Below are 23,648 nucleotides of genomic sequence, written 5' to 3'. Positions count from 1 at the left end.
GTCTTCACCTGGTGTTGTCTGTCTAGTATATATAGTTCTCGTCTTCCCCTGTCTCGTTGCCAGATTGTCTTGTGTGTTCCAAGCATTCCAGCGTTAAGATCATTTGTCATTATCCTTAGAGTTATCGTCCATAGAGAGTTAGATTAAGTAAGTCGTTTTTTGATAGTATAGGTTAGACAGTTTATTGAGTGTTTGTTTTGTTACTTTATGTATTCAGTGTGTTGTTACCTGATTACATTAAAACACTTTATTTTGATACTTTGTTTGTCTCTGCATCGTGCATTTAATTCCACGCCTTTGTACAACCTTAACAAAAGCACACGCATGCCCCTTTACCAATAGGGTTCATGGCCTATTCCTTTGTTCTTGGCTGGTTAAATATTCAGGAAGGTCTCTGATATGTTACCTGATCGGCTGGAGTAAAGTTACAGCCCTTCATCGTCGTGATCAGGACAGAAATGACACATGCACATACTGTATTAAAGGGTTTAGTTTCCACAGACGCGGGCAGAAGTCTTACAAGCATAGACTCATTATGTTCCACATTTTCCAGTTATCTGGAGCCCCATTCAATCATGGCAATTTAGAATCTGTCCGTAACTTTGACTGACAAATAAATACAATTCCATTTTCTCATTCCCTCGCTCACAGTGCTGCTCTGTTCCCTGACTGGTCCCTTCTTCCTATTGCTTTTAGAGACAAGTGTATGTGAGATTAAACTGCTCCTCAGGTCTGGGATACACCAGCCTGTCTCTGGGGGAGTGGACTACTGTACCAATCACTGTCATTCATGATGAGACCGCCTTGCACACACACACACACACAAAGGGAGGGGTATGATGCCCCAGTAGTCATGAGTAAAACAGAGAGGAAATCTGGGGAATATTAAATGCGATGTCGGAAAGCTGAAACAAACTGAAGGGAGATGAAGTAATAAAATGAGAGGATGGAAGGAATGAGGTGAGAAGGGAGCTCCAGTAAATATGGCTGTGCTTTTTCAGCCGAATGATTGACAGACAGTAGAGGAATGCAGGGCAACGGCTGGCCTCGAGCACACTTAATAACTTTACTCATCCTCTGGTTTGCCCACTTAGTCCAGGAAACCTTAGCCTTTCCCAAGCTAGGGGAAATGCCACTTCAATCGCAGGGTAAAACCACTCTAGACCAGAGAAGAGAGTCCAGCAATCAGCAGTGACAGCGTACGTGTTTTTGTGTGCATGTCTTTTTGTGCGAGTGTGTGTGTGTTTGTGGTGATCAAGACTGTCAGATCTGATTACAGCCTGTTGCAGTAGCCTAGAAAATGAGAAGTGAAGAGAGACTACAGTGATGTGCCAGTGCCCAGTGAGCATTATATTCAATTATATATAATTCACTTGTCATGAACCCACATGTTAATGCGTAAACATACATATACAGTATGTCATATAAACAGACACAGATACAATGCCTGCCCATCATTTTCATTTCACATTGAATGGCTCAAGCAACTAGCAATTATAGTCGTCAAAAACAGCATGATATTTTCTAATGGTATAATATTCATCTGATATGCATAAACCACTATACAGTTGTTTATATAGTGGTATATAATGTTACCCATTGGAATCCTGCTCTGAACAGTGTATTCATAGGATCATTTTAGCTTTATGTTGATTTTATTGGGGGTTTGCATGATCAAATGTAAAGGTCCCATGTCATGCTTTTCCGGTTATTACCCGTCCCCTTGTGTGTTATGAAGGTTTTTATGCATGTAAACGGTCTGCAAAGTCACAACCTTCAAAGTACACCCTGTAGCGAGTAAAACTCTAACACAGAAAAGACCTGTCTATGCTGCCCCAGAACGCCTCGTTGGAGATTTCTCTTTTTCTTCCTGGGTACAGTGACGTGACCATACCCAAATGGACCCATTGGTCCCAATCCGTGGAGCTCCTCACACACACACACTCTCTCAGCGGTGAAACTGTGACGCGCTGGGGGGGGGGGGTGCTAGTGGAGCCTCGCAGCGGCAAAACTGTGGTGCGCTTACACTGTAGGTGCGCCGCGTTTGGGGGTGCGGGTGCTAGTGGAGCCTCGCAGATGGGGGTGCTGCAGCCCCCTCAGCACCCCCCCCCCTTCCCGCGTCCATTCGCGATGTCTCGCAGATCCCACGCAGCAAGCAGGAAATGAACCCAGCTCACACTGTGCGCAGCAGCGAGCCGCGCAACGTCCCGCCAACACGGCACCCAGACCCCACGCAGTATTCTCATCTGTTTGTCATTGCTGGTGTCATTTTCTGGTTGCTAACGCCATTGTAACACATAATCACTGATGTTCCGCTGTAACGGTGGTGGACTCATCAGAACAGAGTGGGCGAGCTGACCAATCAGAGCACAGTGGGCTCACAGGGAGGGTGGGGGGGGGCAGGAGCTCCAACAAGCCGTGTAGGACAGAGAGTGAATACACATACTATACAGAGATGCTGTATGAGAAACCAATGTGAGTTTGGAAAACTGCACAATATAAATCTATTCTAGTAGACCTCAACAATTATTGGAATTATGATCAGTAGAAATGGCCATGACATGGGACCTTTAAGTCGTTAAGATAAATTATATAAAGAAATCATATTTATAATATGAATAAAAGGTTTTTTCAAGACAGCAACAGCCATCCTTTCAGCTGTATTAGTGACTAACAGAAGAGATTCAATGCCTTGTAAAATCTCATAAGCTTAAGGTTTGGAATCTTTAACTGAACCTTACCTGCAATTAATGCACTGTATTCACGTGCAATGTGTTGCCCCTATAAACATAAACTGGTTGAATTAATGCCAGATTAAAGTGAGCAAACCTTTGCCATATTTGTTGCAGTGCATCACGGCAAACTTCGCCTCAGCGGCACATAAATGTAGTAAGAAAACATTAGCTAGCCATGAATGATTATAGGTTTTAAGTTATAAGTCAGACGACTAAATGGCTTTTTTAGCCGTCTCCCCGACACTGGTTATATGCTGTAACACCATGATTTCTGTATGAATGATGCGCTATGTGTAAACCTCTGGCTGCTTAGCCCGTCACTCTTCCCTCTCTCTATGTGGGTTAAAAGTGTAGTAAACACCTGATTTACTAAATTAAGGGAGACTTAATTAAGGGACAAACATCTTTCATTACTGGGGTGACTTGTCTCCTTGTCTCGCCATACAATAACACATATGGCAGAGGACACACATAAACACGCTAACATTTCTTTACATGCCATTTCAGTAGGACACAAACAGTACACTCAGAAACCACCCACTGAAAACCAATTCCTTTAAGTATGATGTATTCTACTGACTGCGAGGGCCAACATTCCTTGCACATGTATGGACAATTAAGCCTCATTTTGGCCCAAATTGCTTCCTGTAATGTTGAGTGGACATAGTTAACAGGCTGTTCTGAACTGCACAACAAGATCTAAAGTATCGGCTCCAAGTTAAGAGAGCGATGGAGAAAAATGATGAATGCTCGCCACCCCCCACCCCCACACACACCTCCATCTCTCTACACACTGTACAGTACAACACGCTTACTTCCCTAACAGCACTGATACGATCATTAGAGCCAAAGAGTTTGGAAACTTCAAAGATGAAAAAGAATGCTGCCAGCTTTCTTAAGCCTTCTGACTGACCCTCCCACATGTCCTAGCCCACTGGTGGACTAAAGGAGCCACACACATAGACATTTTCTCCACCCACCTCAGCGTCCATTAGAGAATCAGAAAAGGGAAAGAAACCATGCAGAAAAAGACAAGATTGTGTACTCTTGCAGAGGTTGTGAAGACCTCTGTCATATTATATGTATCTGTGCATGCAAGATAGCAAAAGTGGCATATTCCAGAAACAGCGCACATTGAACATCATCCCCATTAATGTGCAGCTGTTGGCCGATCAGCTTCATTTCTTTGTGAGTTTCTGTGAATGTGTACTGACCTCTGTCTGCAGTGTATTGGCCCGTTGCTCCTTGGCGCTGAGAGACTCCTTGAGCACATCGATGTGTTGTTTGCAGTCTGAGTTCTGATTGGTCAGTGTTTCCAGTTTGGTCTGCAGGGCCTGCATCTCTGACTCCTTCCTGTTCAGCTCCTGCTTCAGCTGCTCTATCTGAAAATCACAGAAACAACCACACATTTGTAATGAAAACCTTATATCATCATTGAGTCAATTGACTAGCAGATCACAACAACACACACACAAACCACATACACACTTCATGCAAAAACACATGCTCTGAAACATGCTTTATAATTTAGGAGTAGGCAATATGGACATCAATAATAGCCACAGAGCTAACTTATTATTCAAGTTTTGTTTATTAATTCTACTACAGTAATTCTTTTTTTACCATAATGAATAAAATACATTTGTTTAAAAAAAACAGGCTGTGACACATCTTGCTAAAACTTAATTAATTTTTCATCCAATTCGAAAACTTTAATATATACAGTAAATATGCCAATCGTGTCATTTTTTTGGAGAGATGATACATTAAAGTCACACAAGCCCTACATTAACAGTCCTTACTCGAGGGTGTCCCATGCCTATTGTTTGCTCCATAGACACACCAATGCAAACAGCCAAAGAGTGAAAATGCATGCAGCCAGACAGAGTTATAGAGAGCAATATTACGCTCACGTAGTTGACAGATTACAGATTTTATTTAAGAGAGGCTACTCAGAACAGGCCAAAAAACCACAAAGGAAATCAAATGCATTAACAGAGGGAGGTTTCTGTGCTGAGGCTAACTATGTGCACAAGATTGTCATCTCTCTGCTGGTGCCAAAAAAGCTCGAAGCTGATTCAAGGAGAGATTTCTCTAATTGTGTGAGAAGGGTTCGCCTCATAACAGGGGAATTCTGACTGGACCAGAGCTTGGCCAATCAACCCTCACTCAGAAATAAGGAACCCGAGAGAGAAGGGAGAAGGGGGACTGACTAATAAGAGAAGGGAGCCAAAGGGTGAGGTAGAGAAACAAATGACTCTGTGAGGTGAGACTAGTGAGAGGACAGTCAGACAGGGAGAAAATGGAAGTAGGAAAGTGTGTAGGGAGTAGACTAAAAATCATATGATAATGTGATAGGGCGTTAAAGATAAATGAAGGAGCAATAATATTAGGTTGAATAAAATAAATACTGAGAGAGGAGAGATGCTAATGAGAGGAGTACTTCAGCTTGTTCAGTGATCCAGGGTTGTTGAGGGGGGAGGTGGAAGGTGGAAGCTGTTCTGATGGAAGACACACATGGGGACAAGGCCTTCTCCTAAAGAGACACAAAGACAAGAAGACAGCAAGCCACTAAACTCCAGCCCACAGCAAGCTGGGAAACTGACCAGGTTTTCTGTTTGCTCCTCCAACTCCCCCGCACTTTGCACTCCTCAAGCACACCACTGAGGTTTCAGAATGTTGCACTTGTCAAGTTCAGTTAGAAATGATTATGTGGATAAATAAATTCAACTCTACTCTAATGCCCAATTATCATACTTGAACAAATATCCATGTTCTCAGAAGTAACTTTCTATTGTTTCGAGCAAATCAAAGCCCACAGAGGAAACCAGAGAGGACAGGGAAGCGGTCCTCTCTGGTTTCTCTTATCACAGTCTCACCTCAACACCCGTCGCTACCCCTGCTGAAAGACCACGACCCTAAACACTTCAAGGATATAGAATGAATCTGTGTGCCTGTGCATTTCCATGGTGACTCTCTGTGTGACGCAGAAAGATGAGACATGGGAGAGCGAGCCAGGGCCATCACGGTGATGTATATAATCCCAGGTCAGTATAGAGAGCTCTTTCCTCTGTCGTTGTAAACTCACATTCATCTGTCAGGGCCCCATTCATAAAAACATCTCTTTTATGATTGCATCAGGAACTTCCCTGGTGCAATGACAAATGGGCCCTACAAAGAGCACCATTAATGACAAAACATTTTCACATGGCGCGCTACTGATAGGCCTTAACGAAACTTGAGACTACATTTTTACATACGGCTCCTGTAGATATGTGTATGTACCTATTCCAAATAATTATGTCAGTCTGGGAACTGCTGGGTCCCAATGAATAAACCAGTATACAGCCTGGACGAGAGACATCTTAGTCAGGCCTTCCTGCTAGCTGAGAATAGGACAGTAAATAGACACTGTAAGCTGATAGGGCCTGAGTTCCCTCCCTCAGCCGTCACAGATAGGAGAGCTGTACAATGCTTGGTCATCACACAGGTAAGGCATACAAGCATTTCATGGGACATAAGAAAGGCAACAAGAAACCTCACTCTAAATATAAAATAACACATTACAAGCGTAGGAGTTCTTGTTATTCATGCAACACAGGAGGCTCTGGATACAGCAGCCAAAAGACACAACATTATGTAACATGCACTTTGGTAAGATTTCACCTCACACTTGGTGACATGCAACAAAACAGTTGTATGTATGTTTCGAGGCAGACATGCATCACTCATGCAGTGCGAAGTGGTCTCAGGTGGCATGCAGAGACATTCTAACCTTAGTCTTCATGAATTTAGAATGGCTCTTGTAGACCTCCACCTGCTTGAGCTCATCATGTCTCTCATCCGGGTGCAGCAGGCCGCTGGTCTTTAACACCTGGACCTCATCCTCTAAGTTTCGGATGTTCCTCTCCAGGGAGGAGATCTTTGTGTCCTGCACCAGCAACAGTAGGCAGGCAAAGAGTCAGCAAAGATCTGACTTTGGATTTCAAACTCTGGACTTTAATACTGTAAGGGAAAACCTGTCTCAGAAATGATTGATCCACCTTTCAATTCATCCCTCTAAAATGTCATGCACAAAAACTTGAGAGAGCAGGTCACTAAACAAATGGTTAACATAGAGAAGGAATGGACGTACTATCATTTTAAAATAGGGATAGGGGCACAGATAGTCTCTTTTGAAACACATTGATAGTGTTTACATAAGAATTGACAGAAAACGCTGTACAGAATGTAAAGAGGACTTAAGGGAGATTTTAAAACCATGGCTTCTTTTTCATCTACAAACATCTGGCCATTCTGCAAGAAGTACATTCATTTCAGACACATATTGTGTCCTGCAATTCAACATAGTTTACAGAAGACGTCATAGCGTCCTCTATCTAGATTATACCCTATTAATATAATGTCAAACAGGGGAAATATCAAGGCAGACAATTGTGTAGAGACAAGATGTTTCCTTTGCTGTATCTATGAGAGAGTGGAAGGGTTTGTCATGGACAGGTCCAGAGGTTGTTTAGCAGCGCAGGTTCATACATACGTTAAATGCTAAACCTTGGAAAAGAAGAGAAAGGTAATTGAATAAATGGAAGCAGATTGCATGATGCCATCAGCACAAACCACAGGCAACATGTCAGCATCTGACCTCTATTACATCCTCTGACATCACGGTGCTGCACACAGTGCTGCAGGTACCATCCTCAACACCCAGAAACGCATATACAAGGCAAAAAAGAATGCTAAAGTTACGTAAAACACACACATATACACACACACAGAGTGTATGCAAGGACATAGACTTTAAGTGAACAACCAGAAGAAAAAAAAAAGTCAAAGTGGGGGCATTCAAAGACTGTGCTATTCATTCATTTCCATTTCAGCATGTTGGTTTCTGTATTGTAAACAGTGCTCTAGGTTTAATAACTGATTTCTATCTATTTCTGCTACAGGGCACAGAGACAAAAAAAACATAACCCTGAGGAAGAGAAACAAGGCAAACTCAAAGGTAGAACAGAGTGTAATATCAAAAATAACATTGGGTAGAAAGGGAACACATGTCAAAGAGCAGGGACTTCAAACCGCTGAAACATGAACTACTGCACGCCCGGTGCTGAATTCCAACGCAGAAACAATTATGATACTGATAGAGGAAACAGAGATTGTATATTTGTAGCCCATATTCAGTTGAACGAAGGATAATGGGGAGAGCACTCATTACTGTACCTGCCAGATTACGTCAGGATCAAAACAGAAAGGGGGGTTGGTGTTCTGTAATTACAAAACGGAAACATCCACAACTTAAAAAAGGTAACAGCACAGACATCACAGAAGCTGGAACAAACATACACACGGATCAGGAACATATCGAATTTTGAATCCGTACACAACAACGTCAACAGATGATAGTTTCAAAAAACCACAAGGCCTCCTGGGAATATGTAGCTCATTATCAGCAGCGATAAAGTTAGACAGTTGCTGTGTCTTCCTCTCTTTTTCCCCACCTTCATATATCTTATCAATCTGGCAATGTTTATTTCTCTTTCCATTCATTTTAATGCAGTCCGATTTTAATGATGCCTCTCTCGAGCATTAACAACAGCGTGGGCAGACCTGCACATGTGCAGTCTGTTAATAGGCAGACAAATTACAAAGTATGTGTGAAAAATAACTGTGGTTTTGCTGTTAAGGAACTACTTTTAGAACAAGCATTTGCTGGGTAAAAACTGTGTGTGTGGGGGTGTGCATGCAGACACATGTGGAGTCAACTGCATTTTTCACAGCTCTAACGACTTCAAAAGGCTGAGATGAGAGTGAAAGCTTCCATATGTGACATTTGAAACAAATTGAATAAGTGTTCAACTCTGCATGGGCCAGTAATGGCCTTTACATGGGCATGGCCGCCATACGGACACGAGGCAACAATAAGACAATGTTCTGTAGATTGTTTGTGCGTGTATGTCTGTGCCTGCATTAACAAGGTGAGTCAGCTCCTCTACCACTGCTCACATTACAGCAGTGCACCTCAATAATTAAAGCTTTGTTGGTATGGAGATGATACCGGACGATGCCAGACAACATGCTGCAACTGATAAGCAAACTACACTGCAACATCAGACTTCAATTCTTATCACAACACCTACATAAGCACAGTATTACTTAAATTGTTGCCTACTCTCGTTAATTCCTAAACCCACTGTGAGTCCTACCTTCATATCAACAACAGTCTGCAGAGCTCTGGTCTTGGCCGGTTCGGCCTGGAGATGGTTCCGGCGATGGAGTTCCTGAGGAGGAACTCTGTAAAAATAAGCTTGGCGGCTCATCATCTTTTGCACTTTTAAACACCCACAGTTTCACAGCCACTTAAAAAGATGGACTGATGAGTCTGAGCAATTCCAACCTCTATCCTTCTTTAAAAAAGGCTGTTATCTTCTACTGTACATCCTTAAAAAATGATTGAAAAGAAAAATAAAATCCTTTAAGATGGTCCCCGTTTAATGCTCTCCGAGGACTTCTCTCCGTCTTTAATAGCAGGTGCTGATATGTTCTCTGCTCTCTCTTCTTCTTTCTCTGCTCATCATCGGGAATGACACACTCGGCTATAGGTCATATGAGTCCGTCTCTATCACTCTTTCAGTCTCTGTCTTTCTATTCCTTATCTCTCACTTGGTATCTCTGACTCTCTCGCAGATGTCTCTGGCAACCTAAAGCTCTTGCTTAGCAACACTTTCTACCAGCACGAGCGCTACACTTTTTCTATCAATAATTAATGGTAGCTCTGACCTACAACTATGCCCACACACAAGCACGCACACACACACATTTGAGCTAATGGGCACAAACACAAATACCGACACAGAGCAGGTTAAAGTTAAAATGCTTTTTGATAAATAAAAAACATTTTAAATAATAAAATCATAAAACCTGGAGTGACCATTTCATGGTTGTGTTATGTTGTTGGACTATATTGTACATCTGCTATATTAGAAAGACCTCCCTATAATGGAGTCAAATACAAATCGGCATTGACAAAATCCTCTAAAAGGACCCTAAAGCTTAATCAACACCTCTCTAAAAGAGTCACAGAAAAATCTAGAGGAACGTCTCAAAGGCCTTTTAGGCAACTGCTCTATTTACATCCTCTATTTAACACAAATATTATTGCTGATGCACAACCATGCACTCAGCTCAGAGTCTATTCCAAGCTCAAGGTATCTGCTATAACAGCAGCTATCACATATCTGTGTGCGTAGTCTATGTGTGCGGTCAGAGCAAAGCTACCAAACGTTCACTGTATGGCTGTGTTGTATTCTCTTGTTTATTCATTCCTATGTTACTTGACTGACTACACTGCACATTCTTAACTTTTTGTTCAACTTTATTTTCCTAAGGAGTTATAAAGAGTAAGTTCTCTTTGTTAACCCTTGTGTTGTGTTCAAAAGCTGTTACCGTTCATGGTGTTCGCGGGTCAATTTTGACCCATGATTTATCTCAGTCCAAAACACACACAAAAAATGACTATCATCCAATATTGTTTTAACTACATCATAACTAACTTATAATGCATTCATAACCGTACAATCCTGTTGTAATTTAGTGTTATGGCCCAAAACACATTACACCACATATTGCACACGTGCATATGTGTGTTCAGGTTCAAGTGTTTTAGTGTACATATTCTTTGAGCAAGGTCGAGTTCCCGTGGGGGGAGGGGGGCAGAGGGAGGGGAGACCAGGTGCATGTTGCGAAAAAGTATTGTTACAGTGTATGAAGGGGGTGGGGCTGGGGTGTCTAAAGTCAAAGATGAATCTTGATTGGTCCAAATTTGACCTCGAGTCACCCAAAACAATTCTGCTGGGTCTCCCCAGACGCGAACACCAAATTATACACTTTTTTTTTTAGAGACCTTCAGACTTGGCAAAAATGGTCAAAATCAGTTTTGTAGTGTTTATATAGCTGTTGTGGAGGATATCATGAAGCCTTGTTCCGATAAAAAAAAACTAGAGCGTAGTTATTTTATAATTTTAACTTGAAACGGGTCACGGGAGACCCGAACACAACATACTGTAAGGGTTAAGAACACCCTGTTCACACCAACACATGTTGACACCCAAAGCTCTGCAGCTCATCCACTGTCTGATCTGCTTGCCACTAGAGCAGTTCCATCGGAGCAATTGTGGGTCAGGGGCGCCTCAGTTGTGGTCGTGAGGGAGTCGCCCTTGCTCAAAGGGCCCTAAATGGTGGCAAGCACTGCTCTTTGAATTCCCATCCAGATATATATTTACTGAACCACGGGCATGTGACCCCCAGGCAAGTCAAATCTTTAGGCCACCACTTAAAGCTTCAGAGGGGTTTCATTGCAGGACTATTCCATTGCATGCCATGCTAGATGGAAAATAATAAGTTTGTAGACAGTGGGACAGAACATAGGCTTCATATCAAAGAAAATGCACTGTAAGAGACCAAAGTAAGTGTGTGTTGCTGCTGCTCCCTGGTTGAACTACAGGCAGCTGTGGGAAATGTAAAAACATGGACACATGGAATACCAACTGAGCTACATAGGATCATAAAATAGATAACGCACTCACATATTGACTTATTCCAAATATAATGTGTGTAAACAATATATAATGTAGCACCTCTTTGAAAAACATTTAAACTGTTTGAGTGGTACTGAATAAAGTAAAGTACCTGATTCTCTCACCAATGGGACAGATACATAAATCAAAGTTACAGACTGATTAAATGCAAGAGGAACTACAATACCATCATGGCCAAATTTGGAAAAAAGAACAGACAATCAGTGGGTAAAGAAAAGCCACCAAATCAGGCAGGAACCACATAAAGAGGGGACATCTATATTAAGGCAGTCAGAGGCCATGGTTTCCCATTGCTATCATTCTTCCCAGTTCTCCCACTAAGTTGTAATGACAAGGGCCTTATCCTCTTGTCCATGTCTGTTGTGGATAAAGAGGGATTACTGCTGTCAGAGCATGCCTCCCACAGACTGGTATGCCCACTGCTGCCACAAGCCTAATCTCCTACTGACCATATGTGTAATATTGAGTCACTGTGAGTGTGTGTATGTCAGTATCTTTGTCCGTCTGTAGTATTTATCTATCCCCTGGAGAGAGTGTGTGTACTAACCCCTTATCAACAACGGTTGGAGTACAGTTAAGAGTACAATGGGGGAAATTAAGTCATGCAAGAGAGCATGTCATCAAAGACTGTCTTCTCTGCTCCACATGTGTCAGAGGACCGAGCATATGGAATGAATAGGATCAAACGTAACACTATAGCAATAAGTGCCGGCATCCTGAATGAAGGATACGGTCAAAAGGTTCAATTCTAGCCTGAAGGCAAGGGTGTCATATATGCCATGTGCAGACTACTACATGCACAGATTCTACGCACACACACACACTCCCATACACGCACATTCATCAATCACATTCCCATCCTTTCTCCATCAGTGTGCGAAAAAGAAAACACATTTGCTTGCCACAAATGTGAAAATGGGTTTTCCTATCAGCTCAATGTCTTAAAAGAGCAGTTTGAAAAGACAAAAGGAAAAATCAGACGGAAAGCCTTAAAGAGAAATAGGGAGGGGGCGAGGAGAAGTGTGAAGGGTGTCATTTTGTCACGATAAACCTTTCCGCTCAAACATTCTGTAGGATCAACAGAGCGTGGTGAGTGTGTGGTGCCCGGGGTGTGCCGGGCAAAGGGAGCATTTTGTGTGTTTGTGTGAATGTTTGCCGACAGCTTTAAAGTTGTCTTGTTCATTGAGACGAAGGAGCCCTAAAAAGCCAGGCCTGGGACAGACTTTTCACTAATCAACCTAACCACAAATGATAGCATATCAGCCCAGGGAACAAGAAAAGGAGAGTGGGAAACGCTGATGAACAGACAAACACAAACAGGCTGAAGGCAGATCAGTAAAAAGAGAACTTATAGACGGTGGCATGTGAAAGTGAAAAAAAGAGAAAAGAGAAAAGAGATTACAACAAAGGGGGATTTGCTGACATGATCTCCCACTTCTCCTCAACAGTCTGAAAGTTTAAAATAGGGACATTTTCATCAATGTCTAAGAGAGGATGCATGGGCAGACAAAGAGGGCCTGCTAAAAAAAAAAAACAGCAGCTTCTGATGCCAGACGAGGAGCCATAGGTGTTTTGTGCTTAACACCAGGGCAATGCAACATATTCTGTCGTACTCATCCAAGGAATATTTGGAATCTGCGGTACGATATGTATGTACGTTTATATGCCATCAGCAAGTCAAATATCTCACAGTGGGAGTGTGCATGTGTGTGTGTGCTCGCCCTTGGCAGCAAGTCAAAGCTGGGCAGGAGCAGACCAGTGGTGCGGCTGTTATTACTGGGTCTACTGGGACACGGTGGCTGGGGAGAGCCGATTAGGCCGAGATGTATGCCCCTCAGCGTGTGTGTATGTGTGTACCATTACAGTTAGTGCATGGAACCATCACACTACTTACATTCTAACAGAACACTGCCACGTTGTGGACATTGCTGGAACTGTATAAACGTATAAGATAATCAAACTGAATTTGGATTCCACATTGTTCTAACAAATAATGGTGATTTTCACCAGTGTAATTATTTATCTCGAGAGCCATAGTGAATATTCTGATATGGATGTGTGCCAGTGATTCTGTGTCGTGTCTGTGCAAGACAGTCTGAAGTTGGAGGAGGAACAGAACACAAGTGAGAAAGCACCACTACACACATTATCCTCTGACAACACAAATCAACAGGTAAAGTATGGATGGAGTGAGCTATATATCCCTACAAACTGCATATAATAAACACATAAGTGCAGACAGTTGGTTAAAGTAACTGGACATCTGGCCATGGTGGTAAAACTGAAAGAGAAAAGGGGAAAACCCTTGCTCAATTCTCTGTTTTGCATTATACAAATATAGGGCCACACAATTGTTTACCCTTCTCCTACCCACATTGTCCTTACATAAAAAGGTACTAACACAAAATGAAGGTGATCATTTCTCATCAATTCACCAAAGGATAGCAAGAAAGCCACTGTGTCAACCCTTAGCTACGTTTGAAGAATAAATAAAAGCAGAGGTGAACTGAAAATGAAGGCATTTATTATCCCAGCTCAAGCTAAACAAGTTGGGTCATTTAAAGGAGAGTAATGGGCGCGGTAATGAAAGGCAGTTTGGCTGGTTTCCTTTGGACCTAATCAAAAGAGCTAAGAGCAGTGCCCCCTAATAGAGGCAATAGCTGCGCTAACATCCCCGGCTTGACTTCACAAACCATGACAAGTGCAAGTGTTGAATTATGTTTATGTGCCAGAGTCGTACTCTGACACATAAACAAACACAAGAGGCCTTCACAAGAAGTACGCAGATTCTTACAGTTGAGTGAGTGCACATATCCTCTTATTAATCTGTATTCAGTCCAAACATTAACACTGACATTCCACACCAACCACAAACATATCAAACTGTCAGACAATGTGATGAATTCCTCTCCACAATGTTGATAAACTACATTTTGAAATCCCCCAGATTTGAGGGTTTTCAGACAGAATTGTTGAATGTTTACACTGTAAGTGCGTGACAACCCAATGTTTATTATCAGCTTAGTTACCAGGAACTACCTTGATGTATCATCTATTTGTTGCTCATGAAAAAAACGTACCTTAACAATACATTATTATTTATGCTCAATACATTTGCTTTATTAGATTATTTTGAGAGTAGCCTGGTAGAACTAACATTTAACATGCCACTTATATGTAATAGACCATGCAAAGTGTTGTTTGCATTGTTAACATTGTTAACTCTTCATTTGATAGTAAATTAAGAAAATAAAAATAAAAACTACAAGTAGCATTTCAAAGAGTCGAGTAGTATCTACAAATCAGTTTGTTTCACTACGAACCAACCTTTTACTACCTCATAATAAGTTCAACACACACACGCACACGCACACGCACACGCACACACACACACACACACACACACACACACACACACACACACACACACACACACACACACACACACACACACACACACACACACACACACACGTGAGTCCATCACCCCATCTTAACCTCAGAGTAGAGGAGGCCAGAAGGCGACGAGGGAAAACACGAAAGAACAACAATCCCCTCTCTTTTCAATCAGGGCGGTCGGAGTGTTTTTGCTCATTAATCATACATTAATATTCAGACAAACATAGCATGTTTTTCTACCTTAGAAAAACACTCCTTTCTCCCACCTCTCCCCCTCACCTCTCAGACCCACTCACCCCCTCCTCCTCCATCGCACCCACAGTGTGTTAAGCTGTCAAGCAGTTAAAAATAGCACAGCACACAGAGTGTGTGTGAACAGGTACTCACCTCTTACACACACAGCATGGTAAGGTCCTTTACGCACGGACACACTCAAACACACAAGTACACACATGCAAACCGGTGGTTGCATTAGCATAGGCTGAAACACCCACGCTGCCCTCTGACAAAATCATCACACTGACCCAACACTCGGCACGGGTGGATATCCCATCAGCCACCTGCAGCACGGGGAGGGAGTGTCCTCGCTAGAAACGATAAGCCGACAGGCCCCAGATGTGCACGCATGCTCACATAACATACACACACAAACACACACAATCATTCTGACTGGGCTTGGCAGACAAACAACATACACAGAAAAACAAGAACATCATGAAGCAAGCAATAGCAGAGTCAGGCCCACATATACAACACACACACACACAAACACACACACACACACTGAAAGAGGGGTAGAGAAATTAAAGGCTAAGAAGATTTAGGAGTTAAAAATAAACAAGGCAGTAGTGAGGAGCACAGAGCAGCCTACTGTGAGCCCTCCTGTCAAAGGATACAAAACACCTGTGCTACTCCACCGTCTGGGCTGTGGCTTTTACATTCTCTATCTAATCAAATCAAGTCTTTGAGGAAACAAGAACATTAAAATAATGCTTCACAGTGGCCTCAAAACAACCAGTGAAGTTGCGACTTACATCTATGTCTGTCCAAAATGTAATCACTTCAAAATGTTATCCTATAAGACATTTATGTGAGGGGCTAAAAAAGCATTTCCAACGTTATTCAATCATTTATTAATTCCAATGTATGACAAGCTTACAGCATAATAAAAAATACCAAATGCTATGCACAATGCACAGACGAGTGGAAAATGAGCAACTGCCATATGAGCATGTGGAAGAACCCCACCCACCCACCCACACACACACACACACACACACACACACACACAAAAACAAACCCGAGTCAGATTGTAAAACTGCATGGCTGAACCCAGGCTTAGAGCTCTCTCTCGTATGTTAATCTGGCCGATTGATAAGACCTGCTGAGCTGCTTTCTGCTTCCCCTCTCTACATAATACAGACACTTTCATTAGGTACTCACACACAAACACATATTCATTCAAAATGCAATAATGTCATTTGCACAGCCAATTGCCAAAATGCATTAATCTCATCAACAGATAAGCAAATGTATAAACACATAAAACAAATAAGTCACATACAAGTATATCATTTGATTATTAATAAAGTATATCACAAAATGTGTTTATTAAAAAGAAAATAGTATTTGAATGTTTGAATGTTTAACCCTAACCTTAACCCTTAAACATGAGAAAAGTGAAAATCATTATAAACATTTCCACACAAGTCATAGCAATTGTTTTGGATTGTAAAAATAGATAACCCTGATTGTGTATTAGAAATGTGCAATATCTAAAAACGTCCAATGATTTCGAAGTGAAGGGTTAATAACAAATGTTGATCAGCCCCACTGTTTAAAAACTGTAAAGATCCCAAACCCTCCCCCCTGCACCACTCATACATACCTCTCTCACATGCATGTTCTCCATCTGCGCCTCCGCCTCCTGTGCCGCCATGGTGATGATGCCTGTCCGCTGTCCCCGGACCCAGTGTCCCTGACCTTGACTCTGACCTTGACCTTGGCCCTGAAGCATCTCCAGCAGCTTCTGGATGCTCTCGTCCCGGGCACCCAGCGTCTGTTTCTGAGAATCGATTCTCATCTCCATCTCTTCCATGGTCTTTCTTAGCAGGAAAAGCTCCTTGGCCTGCCGCTCGTGCTCCGACTGCATCCCGGAGTAATTCTCGTCCGATGGATCCAGCGGAGGAGATGAGGAGGAGAGGCCGTCACACCCAGGCACCTGGCAGGGGCTACACGGCTGGAGTGAACTAGAGCAGGGCGCTGCCACCGGACCCTGGCTAGGAGTGTAGAAGGACTGGTTTGGGCTGATTCTTGGCCCGGGGCGGAGGGTGTTGGCAGGGCTGATTCTCTGCGCAGTGACCGCAGTGTTACAGCCAAAACCAGGGCTGTGAAGGATGACGTCAGCTTCCTGTTGCCTCGGATTGTAGGTGTTCGACGGGCTGACTCTCGGGCTGTTCCTCGGCGCAGGACTGTGCAGGTTGCTGGAACTTTGTCTGGGGCTGTGGCCGGGGCTGAGCCCGCCTCGGTGGTCCTGGTCTGTGTGTTCTCGATAAGAGCTAGAGTTGCCCTGCTGCCGCTGTTGCTGCAAGCGACTGTTCATCTCCCTGTGAGCCCTCAGCTCCTCCTGAAGCTCCTGGACCGTCAACGGAAGCTGCTACAAAGAAAGAGAAAGATTAAGCGCCCATTCTTTCAAAAGAAAACATAAACATTCCAAATAAACAGGCACACATTAAACGTTACTAAACACATGACATTCACACACAGATATATGGTGGGGTACATAAAACAGACCTTGTTTCTTCTGATATCCCCAGGCTGCAACATTGAAATGAGACAAAAAACATGCAAATGTGTAAAGCCACAATAGAATGCACAAAGCAAATACTATCTATCATACATTTTAACCTATAACTTGGATTACTTTGAGCTGTAGTTACATGTTTGTGCCGCTAGGGGGCAACAATTCCCTTTAAACCATAGGGAGGAAAATGACTGTGAGCAAAAATGACTTTAGTTTGCAGGAGGTGAGGGGGAGAAGATAGGATTAGGATCATGGTGTCACTTTCGATAAAACATAAATGCCACCCAACAATATCTTGTATAATCAATTGATAAATAAACTGACATATCAATAATTAATCAAGAATACAATTACAACATTTGCAAACCAGTGGGCAAACTGGTTATTTGGAATAATCAAGAGTGTGGTCATAAATAAACAATTGATCTTTGCCTTGAATTACTTTGTAGGGGTTGGGACACAATATGTGTGAGTTTGTAAAGATGGACTGAAGAGCTTTAGATGCAATAACTGATTGATTGAACGCAGCTGCGCGTCTTCTCACTGGCCATAAAAAGCGTCACCACATCACCCCAATTCTGGCCTCACTGCACTGGCTTCCAGTTCGGTTCCGAATTGATTTTAAACTCCTTTTATTTGTTTTTAAAGCACTAAATGGGCTGGCTCCTGCTTATATAGCCGAACTCCTCCAGCGCTACACCCCAGCCAGAGCTTTAAGGTCTGCTGACCAGCTCCTGCTGGTAGTGCCCAAGACCAGGCTAATAACCCGAGGTCACCGAGCCTTCGCAGCAGCTGGCCCCAGGCTCTGGAATAGTCTGCCCCTCCATGTGAGGTCGGCCCAGACCCTAGGGGTTTTTAAATCGACACTAAAGACTCACTTCTTCCCCCTGGCCTTCTAGTCAGAGCGCAGCACGACTCCTGACATTTCCCTGTGTTTGATTTTTATATTTGCTGTTGTCATTTATTGTCTTCTGTTTTGCTATCGCAGTAAAGTGTTTTTATTGCATGTACAGCACTTTGGCTCGACCAAAACTCGTTTTTAAAATGTGCTATATAAATAAAACTTGATTTGATTTGATTTGAAAATACATTTATAAATTGAACAATTAACTATATAAAGTAAACTAAGTGACACAAAAGGGCCCTGATAGAGTGTTGCTGGGGACAATACAGTTAACTCAACATTCCCACTTTAGCTGCATTTGTCAGTGCAAAATGTTACAACATAAAATATTCCTATTTACATCCCCAGCTCACAGCTTTCCTGACTGGTACATGGAAATTCATCATGTGCTTGAAACCATGCACACAGGGTATTATTCATAGTAGACTGAAAAGGTTAAGAAAAGGCTGTAAGGCTGTGAAACCAAAAGAAAGAGAAACACACAGTATCTTGTTCTCAAAATAGTATGGTAAAGATTAATTTATGCAAACATTCAACTGAATTTAAATGACTAATCTGTACGGTGAGTAGATATAATAAATGTTGTCTTCAAATATTTATTCTCCTCTTTCTTGAGTCCAGAAGGTGGGGAACGCCAAGGACGCAGTTGAGGTGGAGGAGGCAGGCGAGGGTGAACATGGATAATCAATGCAACAAGCTAGCACTGAATATCAAGTCTGAGTAGGTGGAAGATCCTCCACACACACACACACACACACACACACACACGCACGCACGCACGCACGCACGCACGCACACACACACACACACACACACACACACACACACACACACACACACACACACACACACACACACACACACACACACACACACACACACACACACACACACACACACACACACACACACACACACACACACACACACACACACACACACACAGCCAAAACAGTAGACACATGTGTGCAAGTGTACGCACAAGCATACACAGGCACGCTCAAAACCAATACACAAAACAAGCAGATGGTTAGGGGACAACTCTGGCCATGGCAGCTGAGACGAAAGGTGACATTCCTTATGCTAATTATAAAGTTCTCTTGTCAGACTGAACTTGTCCCAGAGTGTCTCCAAGGGCAACACACAGGGAAGAAGGAGAAGAGAAAAAGAAAGACATGGGGGATAAGGGTGATAAGGGATATGCTAAATACATAATAATGTTAGAATAACATTATCTGTATGATATTTTTGAGACAGTGAGTAATATTATGTGTTATAATGATTATTGTTAATTTTCTATAAAAAGCACTAGCTTTCAGCAAACTGACTTACTTGGTAACAGCAACAAAACAGCTTGATGACAACTGATCCTCGACACATTATGTACATATCCCATATTCTATTGATATGTATACAGACTATTTGCACTACTTTTTTATTATTTTTGTATTTCATTATATATGTTGCATTGTTGGAAGAGCTCAGGTCAGAATAATTTCATTGCCATTTCTACACTGTAGCTTTGTGCATATGACAATAAAACCTTTGAATCTTGAATTTTGAATCATGGCCAGGTGAATTTCACATTGATTTTAGTATGACTCTTACTTTAATTAATCCTGTTATATATGCTGGATAGACAGATGGTCTGAAATATTGTGCTGTTAATTCGTAAAGGGTTTTTATGACAGTTAAGATGCATAAACTACTACAGGCTTTATTTGGACAGGAACACATTTAATAACTTGTGAATTGTTTCTTATCACTTATTTTGTATGGGATTTGTCTAATGGGGACTTTTCCTGTTACTCAAGATAGTTAAATGGCTTATATGATGCCAGCTTTGGTCCCATGAATACATGAACTAATGTTGCCCCATTGTAGAATATAATACTCTCTACACCTATGCTGTTATTCTCTTAAGTTTACATAAGGGTTACGTGAATATAACGAAGATGAACGAAGAAAAAGTTGAAGGCAAACAAAAAGACAAAAGAAGCGAGTGTGGGAGAGACCAATGAGTCAACACTTGAGAAAAGTAATACACTTGTTGAATGGGTCTGTCGCCTGAAGGAGACAAACACATCCATCTATCACTGACAAGGCCAAAAGCCTGCAGAGACGGGTAACAGTGACTATACTGATCCATTTAAAGGACTCTGACATGAGAAGCTCAACATATATAATATCTTTATACCGTTCTGAAGTCCTTCTGGCAGTTTGTGGGTGGTAAAAGTGGTGTTGTGTGTGGCTTTTTGTGTACCTGAATGTCAGTTTAGTTGGCTGTGCATATGACTGCCTATTAAAGGAAGGAACAATAAGTAGTAATTGCAGATCATCATGAAATGTAAGCATACATTTCTGCTTGTTAAGGAAGCATTTTGAGAAACATGTATCAGCTGCAACTCTATGGAGCTAGCTACACAGCAATGTCTACATTTCTGAAGTAACAACGTTTTCTGCATTGATTTTAAACTTTTTGTTATGTTAAGACCAAAGTAAAAGTGTATGCGTGTGTGGTTGGGTGTGTCAGCGTCCTCACACTGTATGACAATGTGAGAAGAAGAAGCTATTAATATATATGCAGAGATGGCTCCTTGGTTACGAGAGGGAGGAGTCAGGTGGAAAAGTACAGATAAGATGAAAGTTTTTGCATGCTTATGAGAGAGAGATGCAAATAGGATTCAACAGAAACTACACAGGTTGCTGATTGCAAAAGAGGATCAAATGTATCTATCTCTGTAAAGTATCTTTGAGCACCTGACAAAGCACTTGATAAATAACATTTATTATTATTAGTATTTATTATTATTATCTAGTCTCTCAGAAGTAGCACCTTCCCACCAGTAAGTGACATATTGTATTAAAATCCCACACAGGACAAGTGAAGAACCAGAAGAAAGACGGACAAAGAAGGAATGGATCTACAGTAGCTATGCAGGCAGACAGACGGATGGATAATGCCTCAGACTGAGTGGGGAGGACTCGGGGGAGAGGTGGCACAAGACAGACTGGTCACTATCCCTTGGAGTAGCTGTGAGATTTTTGTAGGATCTGACTAACTCTGCTGAATGGCTGTCACTAGGGCACGTTCCCATGGAAACACAGAGAGCACTGAGCCTGGCAAACATCTTTACAAATGAACTGCAAAGAATCCTTTCTACGCAACCTTGAAGATTCAAACAAAAGGTCTGATGCTCAAGGTGCAATGTGCAGAAGAGGTGTCAACACACAACGTCTGACTGTGATGAGTTGGCAGACCAAGCAAACAAGACTTTTGTTTCAAATGCACTCTCTGAAAATGATGGCCTTCTGTAAATAAGGACTTGATGACGTCAAAGGAACTTACTGATGAATATGGGAGTTGTTGAGCATTTGAAGCAGTAGGACGACATACAGTAAAGATGAAATTGCTAATGTTTTGTTCAAAATCTATTTAACTCTTCTCTTTAAAGTGGAAATAATATATGTTTGAAAACAAACTTCCATTTTCTCACCTGTAAATCCTCTTGGTTAGTCCTGTAGTGGTCCTTCAGAACCGAGCCCCTCATTCCTTCCTCCCGCCTTACCCCCTTGTCTCTCTTCACATCTGGGCTCCAGAAGTTGACATTGTTCATGCTTGGACCCGTCCCACCATCCCTCCCAACATCCAGCTCTCTCCTCAGGTTGTCATTCTCCCTCTGCAGCTCCCTCAGCTGAGACTGGAAATCAATCGAAGGAACCTCTCCCCGTCCCGTGGGTTCCGATGCCTGCGGATGTCTCCCAGACTGGCGCCGCAGACTGGAAGTCCTCGCAGGATGCAAGCTTTGCTCGCCGTAGGGGTCTGACGGGTGATGGATCCCAGAGGAGGTGATGTTGGGGGTGCTGCCCATGGCTGTTGTTCGGTTAGTGTAGGAGGAGCGGCTGGTGCTCCTGCCCAGCGTCATGGTGCCTTTGGGGTACCCACCGGAGGGTTCCAACGAATCTCTCTCATAGGGGTAAATGGTGCCTGAAGTGGCATAGGCAGCACTCAAAGACTGGATGTTCTCCATAGACAGGGTTTTACCGCCTGGAGCTGTCGCTGAACCACGAGTTGTTCCTTTGTCTGTTGCTGTGCCAGGTTTGATCTTTGGACCTGGCTTCGTCAAGCTTCCTTGACCTGCAGGTAATTTAGACGCTGGTGCAGGCCCACCCCCTGACACCGAGCCTGGTTCTAGCCCAGATCGCGAGCCTGTTGCTGAGATGGCAGCCTGTTTGCCTTTCCGCTGTTTGTTGGATCTTGAAAAGCGTGAATGTGATGTGCCGCCATCAGTTTGCGCGCTGCTCTTTGGGGCAGCCAACAGTTTGCTCTGCGTGGGCCTGGCTCTAATGTTTATAGGCATTTTGTATATGGCAAAAGTGGACTTCTAAAAAGAAACTGCTATGGTTGAGAATACTTGCATGTCCCTCTATGGAACCAGCTGGATTAACAAGGTTTAAAATAAAGGCCCCCCCCTCGGCCTCTCAGTTTTCACCTGTCCATCCCTGATTGTTTAGGGCTTGAGGCTGAGTCTTATTTAGTCCTATTAAATGACAGTGATTGTTGGTTAAAGGGCTCCCAGACACACAGGTCAGAGGTCTCGTGGTTTCAGCTACAGTGCAGAACATCATGGATTCTAGACAGAAAAAGAGGGACACAATCATAAAACATATCACAAGTAGTATCACTAAATTATTCTCAAGGCAGGTTATTGTTTTTTATATATTGCCAACATAAGACGACATTTCCTACTGATTCAAAAAGAAAATGTCACTTACTGTAAGCAATATAAACATGTTTTACTCAGAAACGTTTTTTTCTTTAAACCTTCTGAACACCCTCACAGCTGTTTTTAGTTCATCTTAGACTTCTACTCAGGACTGTGTTGGTGTATAGACTGTAATGGGTTAACATATATTCCTGAGTGTCAAATACAGTCCAAAATGTATAATTTTCATTGGTAGATGGTAATATTTCGACCTAATACATTCTAATCAAATCTCTTTCCCACCTTCAACCACATTAACTTAAAAAAACACCTATGCGAGTGGTCAGAGTCCTAAACAAGTATTTTAAGCTGTTGCAAATGTGGTACAAACACTAACACTTAAACAAAAACGTTGTTCAAATAAAAAAAGAACACAAAATGAGTCCTATTTAAATAATTTGAACAATAATAAGATTAAGCAAACAAGCCTACAAATATGACGAACAA

General features: G+C 42.4%; 1 protein-coding gene across 2 annotated transcripts in view; it reads right to left on the bottom strand.

Moving 5' to 3' along the window:
- Positions 1 to 22,869, bottom strand: part of LOC117493981 (ELKS/Rab6-interacting/CAST family member 1-like) — a 143,544-nt gene extending 120,675 nt beyond the window's left edge. For both annotated transcript variants that reach the window (XM_034144578.1, XM_034144579.1), the window contains exons 1-5: positions 21,933 to 22,869; positions 17,522 to 17,545; positions 16,617 to 17,384; positions 6,511 to 6,666; positions 3,950 to 4,117 (exon numbers count right to left, since the gene is read on the bottom strand). In XM_034144578.1, the coding sequence (XP_034000469.1) occupies positions 3,950 to 4,117; positions 6,511 to 6,666; positions 16,617 to 17,384; positions 17,522 to 17,545; positions 21,933 to 22,796 (1,980 nt within the window). In that variant the 5' untranslated portion in view covers positions 22,797 to 22,869. The remainder of the gene's footprint in view (positions 1 to 3,949; positions 4,118 to 6,510; positions 6,667 to 16,616; positions 17,385 to 17,521; positions 17,546 to 21,932) is intronic.
- Positions 22,870 to 23,648: the final 779 nt, after the last annotated feature.

The sequence above is a fragment of the Trematomus bernacchii genome, unplaced genomic scaffold, assembly GCF_902827165.1.
Source record: "Trematomus bernacchii unplaced genomic scaffold, fTreBer1.1, whole genome shotgun sequence".
Lineage (NCBI taxonomy): Eukaryota > Metazoa > Chordata > Actinopteri > Perciformes > Nototheniidae > Trematomus > Trematomus bernacchii.
This window is presented reverse-complemented; position numbering and strand designations above follow the sequence as displayed.